The following is a 13692-nucleotide window of genomic DNA, read 5'->3' on the forward strand; positions in this document are numbered from 1 at the left end:
ACATTATAGACAACCAAAATAGTGATCAAGGAAGAGAGAAAGATCTGTAGACAATTCGAAAATGTTTGTAGAAGTAAGAGGGCTGTAATAATGGAGGAATTTAACTATTTAGAGGCAACCTGGGATGGTGGTGAAAATGGAAAGGGATTCAGAGAATGCATTCAAGTCTATTTTCTTCATAGGGTGAATTTTTTGATAAAGCGGTGTTAAAGTCACGAGACCATTGAGCAGCCTGCTTAGTGCTCACCAATATTGGGCTGAGCCAATCTGGTGGAATTTCCCAAGGTCGGCCTTAATTATTTAGTCATGTCGACCATTGGCGAATATTGATTATGGTGTTGGAAGCTCGTCAAAGAGGGGGCACAAAATACTGGATGCATGAGCAGCTCTTGAATGACCACAAACAAAATTTAAACATGGAGGCAACAGAAACGTGGAGGTAGAAAATGAGGTCTTTGGCAAGTGATGAAATGAACTCCAATTTGATGTTCAGGGAAGTGGAGGTGCTGCTCCATGACATGGGTACAAGGTGTGTTGCCCTGTTTTGACACTCCAAGGCACTCACCTCATAGAACATGTGCAACATATGGGGCAATAGTGGTAGTCAGCTCACTGCTGTATCTGGTACCTGCATAACCTGGTACCAGATGCAAATGATAGCACACCTTAACAAAACTGCTATGGCAAGACTCTTCAAAAACTACCTCTCGATCATGAGACCTTTATCTACTGACTGTAAAAGTCCTACACGTAGCACAAGCCCACAGCACAGCACTGCCCATAATTAGATACAAAATGGCCATTGTAGATGAGAAGAGTAGAAAAAAATTCTACTAATGTAGTGGAGGGTGTTCTGAGGTTGGACTTACAGCATATTGTTAGGGCAGGGAAAAGAGGGCAGAGGACTGGGTGCTTTTCTCTGCATCTGCTTGTGCTGTACTTGATCTAAAGGTGCTCAGTGTAGACATTTCCTTGCAATGGCATCCCTTCCCACACACATAAAAATATACCAAAGAATGAGATCCAACTCGAAGGAACGACTATTTATGACCCATGAGAATTTTACTACTTGAACCGACTCACACTTACGTAAATGGCAGAAGCGTCCATATAGGCCAGGATCACACAGACAGGCCCCATAGAAACGGTGACAGTAGCCATTGCTGGCACAATTACATCTCTTATTACAGCCTTTCCCATAGAATCCTTTTGGACAGCCTAACAACAGAAAGATGCATAACAAGTTTATTAGATATATCAACCCAGCACTGCTGCACAAACTGTCAGTAAACTAAGAGCCAGTAAGTTGGGAGAAGGGGGTTGTCCAATTTAAACTTCCAAATTGGATTTGCGACTCCAAGCTTGGACTGAATTTTTTCCCCCTGTGCAAATCAGTTTGACTGTTAATGTCGCTGTCGTACCTGGAATGAGCAGCGTCTGAACAGGCAACTGCAGAAATTCATGGGGAAACAAGTCAATCTGAACCGATGACTTCAGAAACTTGAGCTCTTCAGCCTTGGAAAGAGGGGAATCTCAAATGTAGGTACGATAGTAAATGGGTAGAATAGGTAAATCCAAAAGTTAAACAATGACAGCAGGACATGGGTAGGATTCAAATGGGTGAGAGGCTGACTTGATACTGATTTTATGTGGAATAAATTCCTAGGATAGGTGGTGGAGGCACAAAACCTTAGAATAATTGAAGGAACATTGGATGGGGAAGCAGCATGTTTTTCTTTGAAATGGATGTGGAAGGACGGGTCTATTGGCCTTCCTCATCTAATCTGTCGTGATGTTTTCCGATAATGAAAAAAAAGTGCAACAAACAGAAACAATGCAAGGAGAAAAGGAATACATATTAAAGTAGGGGAGGTGGGAGGGGGGGGCGGGCAGAGGCACACTGAACAGAAGGAAGTGAGAGAAAGAAGAGAGAGACAGACAGATAGAATGCTAGAGTTTCCTGGTTTTGTTCTTGGTTGTGTTGGATTCCCTGGGCACAGTAAGTATAGGACCAATCAAGTGGGCTCCCTTATGGGCATGCACTCCTCCCCATTCAATTTTCCTATATTGGTTGTGTCCAGGCAATCCAATATGGCCAGGTGCAGGAATAGGAAAAAATACATGCCAGCGATTTGAGGAAGGAGGTGCGAGGGAGGAAAGAGGTCCAATGAGTGGCAGAAGGAGCGAGACAAGAAGTGAGATACGCTGCACAGTAATAAAAGGATCTGCCCAAGTTAAGAAAGTTGAACTAAATGTATTCTTGTAACAGGAGGGATACAAACCATCTTCACAAAATTCTCCACCAATTCCAGGTGGGCAACGACATGTCCCTGTGACTGCATCACATGATCCTCCATTCTGACACTTGCAGATGCTATTGCAGTCCTTCCCATAGGTACCCTGGGGACAGGCTAAGGAAGAAAAAAAAGCCAACAGCAGACAATGAGCTGAAGTTTGTTTATATCACTGACATATTGAAAAGTGACATCCGCAGCCAGTCTGAAAGGGACACAGTATGCTACATTTCCAAAAGGGTACTATCCGTACAATCGCTTACAATTCAGGGCACATGTTTCAAACACTTTTAAGCTAACAAACCATATCCTGGCTGCAGTGTATTCAATCAAGTACTGGGATCTTACAATTTACCTCATAGAAATCATGCTCTCAAATGGTAAAGCACCAACATTTTGCACCAAAATAGAAAGAATCACCAAACAACAGGCCGGTAAATTCCTCAGAGCTGCTCCTGCTCCCCCAGCTTGACTTCGCAGGAGTGCAGCAGAATGTGTTCACCTCAATGGTCCTCCTACTGAACCATAATAACTTTGGCATAAGATTTGGAATTGTGCAAGGCAAACAAGCACGGCAAGTGATAACTATTATTCATCAGTCACTGTTTGTTTGGTGAGACCATTACTTTGATCCTGCCATGGCATAGCACTTTGGGAAAACAATTAAAGTACGTGTATTTTTATTCAATGGTGCTAAACTAGTTTTCATCACAGAAAGTTGTATTTTTACTGTGCATAAAAACATCATTGTTCTTCTTATTAATGATTTAACTGAAATTTTCCAAAACACTGTCCACAGTATTAGAATGAATGCCAAAAATAAGATCAAATTTTTCTGTCAAAGGAACCAGAATCAGTTTATTTTGTACCCTATAATTCAGTCTTTATGTTTTACTGCCTGCAAATAAATAAAACAGGTTCACATTTGTAATTTCCAATCTTGCACAGGAGCAGATAGAAAGAAAAAATGGTTGGTGCAGTGATTGAGAACACACCAGCTGGATTTAAACCCAGCCCAGTTTAGTGGGATGAAATGTATCTCTCTGCTGGCTATAGCAACACTAAGTGAAATTAGATGAGGCAATCACAATCCAGTTCCTAATGGCAAAGGCCCACAACATAAAACTCTCCATAATGCAGCATAAGTGGACCTTCTCACTCAGAAAAGCCACATGTTAGCTGGTGTGGGAAACGTAAATGTAACACAGGTTATGTAGGAAATACTGTTGTGAGGTTTGGGATTATGCACATTGTTGAGGCAAAGTAAATGAAGTGTTAAACAGTATCTCATCTTTGTTCCACCTAATTTGAGATGACTGTTGTGACACTGGGTGACAGCACCAGTATTGATCGATCTTGATGCGCTCAACAACGCACCAAAAAACCCCTATGTTTGTTTCTTTTTAAAGTGAAAATTCGAAGATGAATCAACCTAAGTCACTATTATACTCCTCTTTAGTGTCCAGCTCAAGAACAACTCTGACAGAAGCCCTGGGAATAGGTTGTCTGTTGGACCTCCCTGGCAGGAAACGATAATGGGAGAGAGAAAAGGGTAGGGGAAGATGTATCGAATTAAATACAATTTACAGCAAAGAAACAGGCCATTCAGCCCAGCCGGTCTATGCCGGTGTTTATGCTCCACATGAGCCTCATTCCATTCTATTTACTTCAACTTATAGAGAGAAAGCTGACTTCTAAAATTTAAAAAAATCAGCTGATATATTTATTCCCGAAAACAGAGGACAATGGGTACGTAATAACAAGATCATTAAAAGGAGCACACATTATATTAATAAAGATTATCAACTTGGAACAATACTGGTACCTAACATGTCAATGCTCATTTACTACCATCATGAATATCTGCAAGATATTCAGCAATAAATAAGTACAATTTTACACTGCATTAATCTACATTACGTCTGAGAGATAATAAATGGTCTCTTTCTGTGCGGCATTTTTCCTGGTCATCTCAGGCATCTTCCCTCTTGTATAAAAAGCAAACTCCTTGAGCAACTTTCAGTTTGAAATTATCCCCAGTAGAATGCTCCTCTCCCATGCCTGGAATATCTGATAGCCACTTCGAGCACTATGTCTCCAAGTGACAGGGTGCTGAAGTGTACTTCCGATGCTGTTCTTTAAGGTTACTTCACAAGCTGCTGGGCAAGATGGAAGATGGCATTGAGTTACCCGAGAAAGAGTCAATCCTTCAGAAGTCAAAATGCAGAGAATACAGACTGTCAATTATCAGTGTGGAGCGGGGGGTGGGGCAGGAAAGTTTATTTAACTGACAGGTACGTGGGTGGATGGGCCTTTGATTACTGGAGCTTCCTGTAACTGATACTCTAATCATGGACGAATTGGAGCTCTGAAAACTAGTTTATCTTGGCGGCTTTGGCACAGCTGCTCTCAAGATTCAGTTCACAGACCCAGACTATTCAGCCATTCATTACAAACACTGAATGCAGGTGGTTGCAAAAGGTCTCGGTGTTATCTCACCTGTAATTAGATAGTCTGTAATGCCTGTATAGCTTCAAATTTAAAGATGTGTTTTGTGGCTAGCTTCTGCATTGGGCTGGGACCAGATTGAGAATACAACTATTCCATTCATTATTACCAGACTAACAGTGAATGGAGTTATATCTGCTGTGTCTTCTGTACTGTACCATGTTGTGTTGTGTCTATTTTATCTCTTGTCCTGCCCTGTATCTTACTCCATCTGCTGTGCTGTGTTGTATCTATTTTTTCTCCTCTCATGTGTTGTGTCTGTTTTGTCTCCCATCTATTGGATCTGTTTACCTCTGTACTGTTGGACCCATTTTGCTGCTTGTTATGTGTGATATCTGTTTAATCTGTTCTTTGTCCTGATTGTTTTACGTCTATTATGCCTGCACTGTGTTGTACCTGTTTTATCTCATGTACTGGGTTGTGCCTTCCTGGGTATGTCTTTGACAGTATTGGTGGTATCTGGACAGGACAGGAAATGACTACCAAATTGATGTGCATATAAGCCACACCCAAACATTAACAATCCTCCAGGGAGAAAAAAATCAACTTGCATGTAGTTCCAACCCTTAACTTAAACTGATTTTTTTTTAAAAGTGTGGCCCATATGAAAGGAAATACAGTATATGTTTGTAAGGGACAGGGGACCCTGCAACACATTAATATACTAACTCTACAGCACAAGAATTCTTGGGGGGGGGGGGAGGGAAGATTTCTCTGGTCACTATTTGTAGCAAATTATAAATGTACCCTTTATACAGTCTCCCCATCAGTTCTAGATTGGGGACCTTGATGCATACCTCATTTGTCTTACATTTAACCAAGACAGAACCCACCAACTATTAGATACAGCTTTCCCAGGCAAACATGTTGAAAATGACCATCAAATAACAATCAACAACAACTACTTGCATTTATATAGTGCCTTTAACGTAGTAAAACGTCCCAAGGTGCTTCACAGGAGCATTATCAAACAAAATTTGTCACCGAATCACATAAGGAGTTATTAGGATAGGTGAACAAAAGCTTGGTCAAAGAGGTAGGTTTTAAGAAGCGTCTTAACGGAGGAGGTGGGGAAGTAGAGAGGCGGAGAGATTTAGGGAGGGAATTCCAGAACCTAGGGCCTAGGCAGCTGAAGGCACAGCCGCCAATGGTGGAGCGATTAAAATTGGGGATGCACAAGGATTGGAGGAGCGCAGAGATCGCGGGGGTTTGTAGGGCTGGAGGAGGTTACAGAGCTTTGAACTCACTTCTCTTGCCTATAACTGATGGAGAAAAACACTTAAAAAAAATTAATTGACTTTGAATCTCAAATTTAATTGGACGTCAGTTTATAGATTTTTATTTTAATGAGTAGCCTCGAATATTTATTTGAAGTGATTATTCATCTTGTTCTTGGTATAGGCTTGCTGGAACACAAACACACAAGCATAATTTTCAATTTCAAATCATTCAAGCAAAACCAGCTCATTTAATTTAATCAATAAAATCTCACATGAAAACAAACTCATATATTTGATTATTGAAGAGATTTGTTAATCTTTCAATGATTTATCCCTGGGTTTTCAAAGGCAATTATCTATGTAGTATTTTCAAATCATGTAATTAGATCCAGTCACTTGCATATTGATAATTAAATCTATAAAATCCCTAGTTAATACAAAACCCATTTGAAGTGACCATAAAACCAAGTTGATTTTCCAGTGATTTGTCCCAGTCTCTAGAGGACAATTATCTATCCTGTGTGTTTATCCAAATCAGTCAATCAGAGCAAGTTTGTATAATAAAGGTAGTTAAGATCTATTGCTATAGATTCATTTACCAGATGCCATTGGAGTTTAACCCATGACCATCATTAGGCAGATGACAGCTTTTTAAGCTGTGAAAGGGTCTCTTGGTCCCATATGCACTAAATTATGGATGGGTGGGAGGATTTACAAATCAGACATTTAATAAAGGGGTTCCAATTATGTCAAAGTGCAAGAAAGAAGATCAAGCTATTTATAACTAGCCAAACCCACTCGCGCCAACTTGGAGATTTTTCTGTCTTCGGACAATTTTCATGCCAGAGGTTGTCCTTTAGTTCTATAGCTCCTGATGACATAAGTGGATTAATGATTACTGCAGGCTTATCAGGGAATAATCTACAATTGATTATCAAGAAATTCTATATCCAGAATATGGTCTCAGCCCTCATGTAACTAGCCAAATGGTTGTTTATCCATTACAGATAATGGAATTTCCAACTGGTTCTGAAATGCCTTGGGGTAGATGGAGGAAAAAGTTCTCCAAGACAAAGGAAGATTTGACTTTATAACTTCATGAAAGAGACAAGGCCCCAGAACTAGGGACCATAAATATAAGATAGTCACTGATAATTCCAATAGTGAATTCAGGAGAAACTTCTTTACCCAGAGAGTGGAACTCACTACCACAAGGAGTAGTTGAGGCGACTTGGATAGATGCATTTAAGGGGAAGCTAGATAAACACATGAGGGAGAAAGGAATAGAAGGATATGCTGATAGGGTTAAATGAAGTAGGGAGGGGGGAGGCTCGTGTGGAGCATAAACACCAACATGGACCTGTTGAGCGAATGGCCTGTTTCTGTGCCGTACATTCTATGTAAATACATTGTTCAATAGGCTGCAATACAGCTGCAAAATAATTAAACAATAGTTCGAGAAGAAGTTCACTTACTTTCATTGCAGATGAGCCCTGCCCATCCTGCAGGACAGCTGCAGCCATCTCCCTCAGCATTGCAGATGCCTCCATTCACACAGTCATCACAGGTAAGGCTGCAGTCATTCCCAAAGGTGTTATCTAAGCAAACTATAATTGAAAGGACATATAGCATTTAGAACAAATTGGGAGAAAATCAAGGGGGGAAAAATTGTACCCCAAATGACCTGGGTAAACGCAGATAAAATCACTAAAGATCAATTTGCATTTGGAATATTGCTACAAGTCAAGAAAACAAACAAGAGGCTAAAATAAGGCACAGTTAAGCTAAACAAAAACCCACAGTTATTTCCACAGTTCATGAACACCACTTCTATAGGCTGCAATGGCCCTACTAAACGTTCTGTCAATTGTACCGGTGCAGCAGTTGCATTAAATGACATGTCCCAAGATTTGCTGGAATCTTGAATGTTGCCAAGTGTGGAGAACATCCTCAGCATCAGCTGAGACAGGTGGAAGACTGAGGATACAAGAAGCAGCACGGTTCAAATTTGAAAAACCTGCGTGGCGCATATTCCAAAACTCAATAGGTGCCGTGTCCTCATTGTTTGGAGTCAGGTGGGTTTGGAATTCACTTTCTGGTTTTGCTTTGTCTTCACCATGAGCAACAAAGGGGTCAATCGCGCAAAAATACTCAATGAGTTTGGCAGAGGGTCGAACAACATGATCGCCTTCCAGAACGAAGTTTCAGCACTGGATATATCATGAGCCACAATGTTATTCCACGTCTGACAGCTGCCAAAAAAAGACTGGAATTTCTTCATCAATCTCTCTTGTGCAGATAGTGTCTGCTCCAGATAATTCAAAATTGTTCTTATGTTTAAAAAAAATTGTGTCATCCAATAATTTGTATTAAGCAACATCAATAATAGCAAAGTAGAAATTTAGTAATTAAAAGGTTAGAATGATCAGATAATTTGAATTGAGCAATGTTGATTAAAAAAGAGGAGGTTGTAAAGATGAAGTCGACAGGAAAAGAATAATTTGTTCTGGAATTTGTGCTGTTCTGTTCTGATGTCGAAATACAGCCAAGACTTTGACAGCCAAAACATGACAAACATCAGTTTTCATGAATAAAAATTCCAGTTAAGTCTTCAAAATTTGTCTAGAGTCTTGAGCATCAGCCAGTATTTTCAAAGATCGTAGAATCATAGAAGTTTACAACACGGAAGGAGGCCATTCGGCCCATCGAATCCACGCCGGCTCAATGCAAGAACAATCCAACGAGTCCCACTCCCCCGCCCTTTCCCTGTAGCCCTGCAAATTTTTTTCTTTCAAATACTTATCCAGTTCCCTTTTGAAGGCCATGATTGAATCTGCCTCCACCACCCCCTTGGACAGTGCATTCCAGATCCTAACCACTCACTGTGTAAAAAGTTTTTCCTCATGTCACCTTTGGTTCTTTTTCCAATTACCTTAAATCTATGTCCTCTGGTTCTTGACCCTTCCGCCAATGGGAACAGTTTCTCTCTACCTACTCTGTCTAGACTCTTCATGATTTTGAATACCTCTATCAAATCTTCTCGCAACTGTCTCTGTTCCAAGGAGAACACCACCAGCTTTTCCAATCTATCCATGTAACTAAAGTCCCTCATCCCTGGAATCATTCTCGTAAATCTCTACTGCACCCTCTCTAAGGCCTTCACATCTTTCCTAAAGTGCGTTGCCCAGAACTGGACACAATACTCCAGTTGTAGCCGATCCAGTGTTTTATAAAGGTTCATCATGACTTCCATACTTTTGTAATCTGTGCCTTTATTTATAAAGCCCAGGATCCCATATGCTTTTTTAACCGCTTTCTCAACCTGCCCTGCCACCTTCAACCCCCAGATCTCTCTGTTCCTGTACCCCTTTTAGAGTTGTGCCCTCTAGTTTATATTGCCTCTCCTCGTTCTTCCTACCGAAATGTATCACTTTGCATTTTTCTGCGTCAATTTTCATCTGCCACGACCACCCATGCCATCAGCCTGTCTATATCCTCTTGAAGTCTATCACTATCCTCCTCACTGTTTACTGCCCTTCCAAGTTTTGTGTCATCTGCAAATTTTGAAATTGTGCCCTGTACACCCAAGTCCAAGTCATTAATCTATATCAAGAAAAGCAGTGGTCCCAGCACTGACCCCTGGGGAACACCACTGTACACTTCCGAAAAACAACTGTTCACTCTCTGTTTCCTGACCCTTAGACAATTCTGTATCCATGTTGCTACTGCCCTCTTTATTCCATGGGCTGCAATCTTGGTGATAAGCCTACCATGCGGCACTTTATCGAACGCTTTTTGAAAGTCCATATACACCACATCAACTGCATTGCCCTCATCTACCCTCTCTGTTACCTCATCAAAAAACTCTATCAGGTTAGTTAAACAAGATTTGCCTTTAACAAATCCGTACTGACTTTCCTAATCAATCCACACTCATCCAAGTGACTGTTAATTCTGTCCCGGATTATCGTTTCTAAAAGATTCCCCCCCACTGAGGTTAAACTGACTGGCCTATAGTTGCTGGGTTTATCCTTACACCCTTTTTTGAACAAGGGTGTAACATTTGCAATTCTCCGGTCCTCTGGCACCACCCCCGTATCTACAGATGTTTGGAAGATTATGGCCAATACCTCCGCAATTTCCACCCCTACTTCACTCAACAACCTAGGATCGGGTGACTTATCTACTTTAAGTACAGCTAGCCTTTCAATTACCTCTTCTTTATCAATTTTTAGCCCATCCAGTATCTCAACTACATCTTCCTTTACTGAGATTCTGGCAGCATCTTCTTCCTTGGTAAAGACAGATGCAAAGTACTCATTTAGTAACTCAGCCATCCCCTCTGCCTCCATGAGTAGATCATTACCCGGGCCAGATCTGTTCTCATCCCATTGAAATTGGCCCTCCTCCAATTGAGTATTTTTACTTTAGAGTGGTCCGTGTCCTTTTCCATAGCTATTGTAAACCTTATGATACTATGATCGCTGCTCCCTAAATGCTCCCCCACTGACACATGCTCCACTTGGCCCATCTCATTCCCTAGAACCATGTCCAGCAATGCTTCCCTCCTCATTGGACCGGAAACATACTGGTTAAGAAAGTTATCCTGAACACATTTCAAAAATTCCTCCCCCTCTGTGCCCCTTATATTATTATTGTTATCCCAGTCTATATTAGGATAGTTGAAGCCCCCAGTTATCACTACTCTATAGCTTTTGCACCTCTCTGAAATTTCCCTTCAAATTTGCTCCTCTATATCCTTCCCACTAGTTGGTGGCCTATAGAATACACCCAGTAGTGTAATGGCACCTCTTTTATCTCTTAACTCTAACCAAATAGATTCTGTCCTTAGCCCCTCCAGGACATCCTCTCTCTCCAGTACTGCAATATTCTCCTTAATCAATACTGCCACCCCCCACCTTTCTTTCCCTCCCTATCTTTCCTGAACACCTTGTATCCAGGAATATTTAGTACCCAATCGTGCCCTTTTTTGACCCAGTTCTCAGTTATCGCCACAACATCGTATTCCCATGTGGGTATTTGCGGACTTTTTTTTGCTGTCAAACTCTGCGTTATCTAAAAAGTACTTTAAAACGCACCATACTTTTTCAATAGACTCACGAGAACCACATCAGTCAGCAAGCTGCATACCATGAGAGTCTATTCACAAACACCAAGGGGTGCATTTTAACCCCACGAATGAGTGGGTTGGAGGCGGGTTGGAAGGTAAAAATTGTAAAAAAGTAAAAGCCGACCCCAACCCGCCTCCAACCCACCCACTTCCGGTTTTAACGGAGGTGGATCGAGGGGCGGGCGACCAACCAGCTCTCAGGAGGCAGGTCGGTCAGTAAAATCTTTTAAGAAGGCAGCGGGCCTCCATTTTAATAGGTTTTTATTTTTAACACCCAGGGGCCGGGATTCCCGGGCCTTGTGCTTCAAGCCATGTAAGAAGAGGCGAGAAGGCCCGGATCAGCAGCCTTTATTGCACTGCTTGTGGACCAGGAGGAGCAAAAGTGTTTCCTCCAGGCCCAACAAGCCTACCTGCCGCAATCTGACTCGTGCTCGGCTGGCCCCCACCCTCCCTCATCCAGCTCCTGCATGTTATTATTTCTTATGTGAACAGATATTCCCATCCGGAAATCCACCCAACCCCGGCTCTCTTCCTGGCTCCCTGTTAAAATTTACCCCCATAAAACGCTTTTCTCATTCTGTTCACATACTTAAAAGACAGCACCAACAGTAATGGTGAAATGCTTCATGGTAGCCATTCCCAGAATATCCGTTAACATAAGAAATAACAACATGCAGGGAGCTGGAGCTGGATATGAAATCAGATGCAAACACGGGTTGTCATTTAGCTTCACATTTGAGGGCAAACTTTGTCCAGTAAGGAGCTGAGTCTGAATTCACAGGTGCTACATCTTTCAAAAGGGAATTGGGTATATACTTGAAAAGGAAAAATTTGCAGGGCTCTTTCAAACAGCCAGCACAGGCACAGTGGGGTGAATGGCCTCCTTCTGTGATGTATGATTCTATAATTCTGATTGTACTGTTTTGATACTCACACACAGCAATTGTCTATGTGAGATGGTCATGAAATCCCGATATGCCAACACAAGTGCAGGCTTCTCCACAACAAAGTCATATAACTCAAACAAAACGACCGAACAAACTGTTCGAGAGCACCAAGTGAAAGAACTCACGACAATTTTGACCAATCCGTCCATAATTTCATTCACAGCCTTATCATTGCCACTCAGCTATTTTGTGCTGCTGAACAAAATATCTTTATAAAATCCCCAAGACATCTATCAGCAACATTTATTGGTTGGCCCAATGAACGCAGGGCATGGGCAAATCAACTCATGGCATCATGCTCATCCCACTTTTTCTGACGAGTGCACGTGAACTGTACATCCAAAGTGCTCTTGACCCTGGTTTCATGCTCATTGCACAGCCTTCTGTGTCTCTTGCTGTCCAAGTGCTCCTTTATGCAGTCTGCATGGGTACCCATTTCAACAGCGCAAGTCTTACAGTGTAGACTTCACCTCATGTTCTTCTGCTGGCTTCAGTTTTTTTTGCCAATTTCAAAACCCCTCTTGTACTGCAATACATAATCTTCCACTGAATCACATTTCCTGCCCATTGTCGTCAGCAAACAGCACAAATTAATCAGACAATTGCATTACTTCTGGCTCCCTCATGCCCTTCTTCCATATTTCACAAGCACCTCTTCCAGCTTGGGCCGTGACTCAACAAGCTGATTCGATAAAAGTGATTTGGCTCCCCTTTAAAAAAAAAGCCTTTGTTTCTTTTCTGTGGAAAATCAGGCCCATAGATGTGCACGCATTGCATGGATGATGTCAGCACAGCACACAAAGCATGTGCTGACATCGCAGAATCAATGTGCGTGCATCGCTGGGCCTGAATTTTCAGCAGGGTGGTTGGGATTGGCAAATTTAGGAGGAAACTGAAAGGGTAGTAAGAAATCTGGAATGTTATCCCCCCAAAAGGCTGTGGATGCAGAGACAATTGGAGCTTTCAGAATGAAATCGATAGATTTTTGTTTTTGTTATTCGTTCATGGGATGTGGGCGTCGCTGGCGAGGCCAGCATTTATTGCCCATCCCTAATTGCCCTTGAGAAGATGGTGGTGAGCCGCCTTCTTGAACCACTGCAGTCTGTGTGGTGAAGGTTCTCCCACAGTGCTGTTAGGAAGGGAGTTCCAGGATTTTGACCCAGCGACGATGAAGGAACGGCGATATATTTCCAAGTCGGGATGGTGTGTGACTTGGAGGGGAACGTGCAGGTGGAGTTGTTCCCATGTCCCTGCTGCTCTTGTCCTTCTAGGTGGTAGAGGTTGCGGGTTTGGGAGGTGCTGTCGAAGAAGCCTTGGCGAGTTGCTGCAGTGCATCCTGTGGATGGTACACACTGCAGCCACTGTGCGCCAGTGGTGAAGGGAGTGAATGTTTAGGGTGGTGGATGGGGTGCCAATCAAGCGGGCTGCTTTATCCTGGATGGTGTCGAGCTTCTTGAGTGTTGTTGGAGCTGCACTCATCCAGGCAAGTAGAGAGTATACGATCACACTCCTGACTTGTGCCTTGTAGATAGTGGAAAGAATTTGGGGAGTCAGAAGGTGAGTCACTCGCCACAGAATACCCAGTCTCTGAC

At 42.2% G+C, this 13692-nt stretch overlaps 1 protein-coding gene across 1 annotated transcript in view; it reads right to left on the reverse strand.

Annotated features, from left to right (window-relative positions):
- Positions 1-13692, reverse strand: part of LOC137331757 (multiple epidermal growth factor-like domains protein 6) — a 273387-nt gene that overhangs the window by 56562 nt on the left and 203133 nt on the right. Inside the window, exons 14-16 of the mRNA XM_067995739.1 lie at positions 7498-7629; positions 2283-2411; positions 1090-1218 (exon numbers count right to left, since the gene is read on the reverse strand). Of these exons, the coding sequence (XP_067851840.1) occupies positions 1090-1218; positions 2283-2411; positions 7498-7629 (390 nt within the window). The remainder of the gene's footprint in view (positions 1-1089; positions 1219-2282; positions 2412-7497; positions 7630-13692) is intronic.

Source organism: Heptranchias perlo, chromosome 13 (assembly GCF_035084215.1).
Source record: "Heptranchias perlo isolate sHepPer1 chromosome 13, sHepPer1.hap1, whole genome shotgun sequence".
In the NCBI taxonomy this organism is placed as follows: Eukaryota; Metazoa; Chordata; class Chondrichthyes; order Hexanchiformes; family Hexanchidae; genus Heptranchias; species Heptranchias perlo.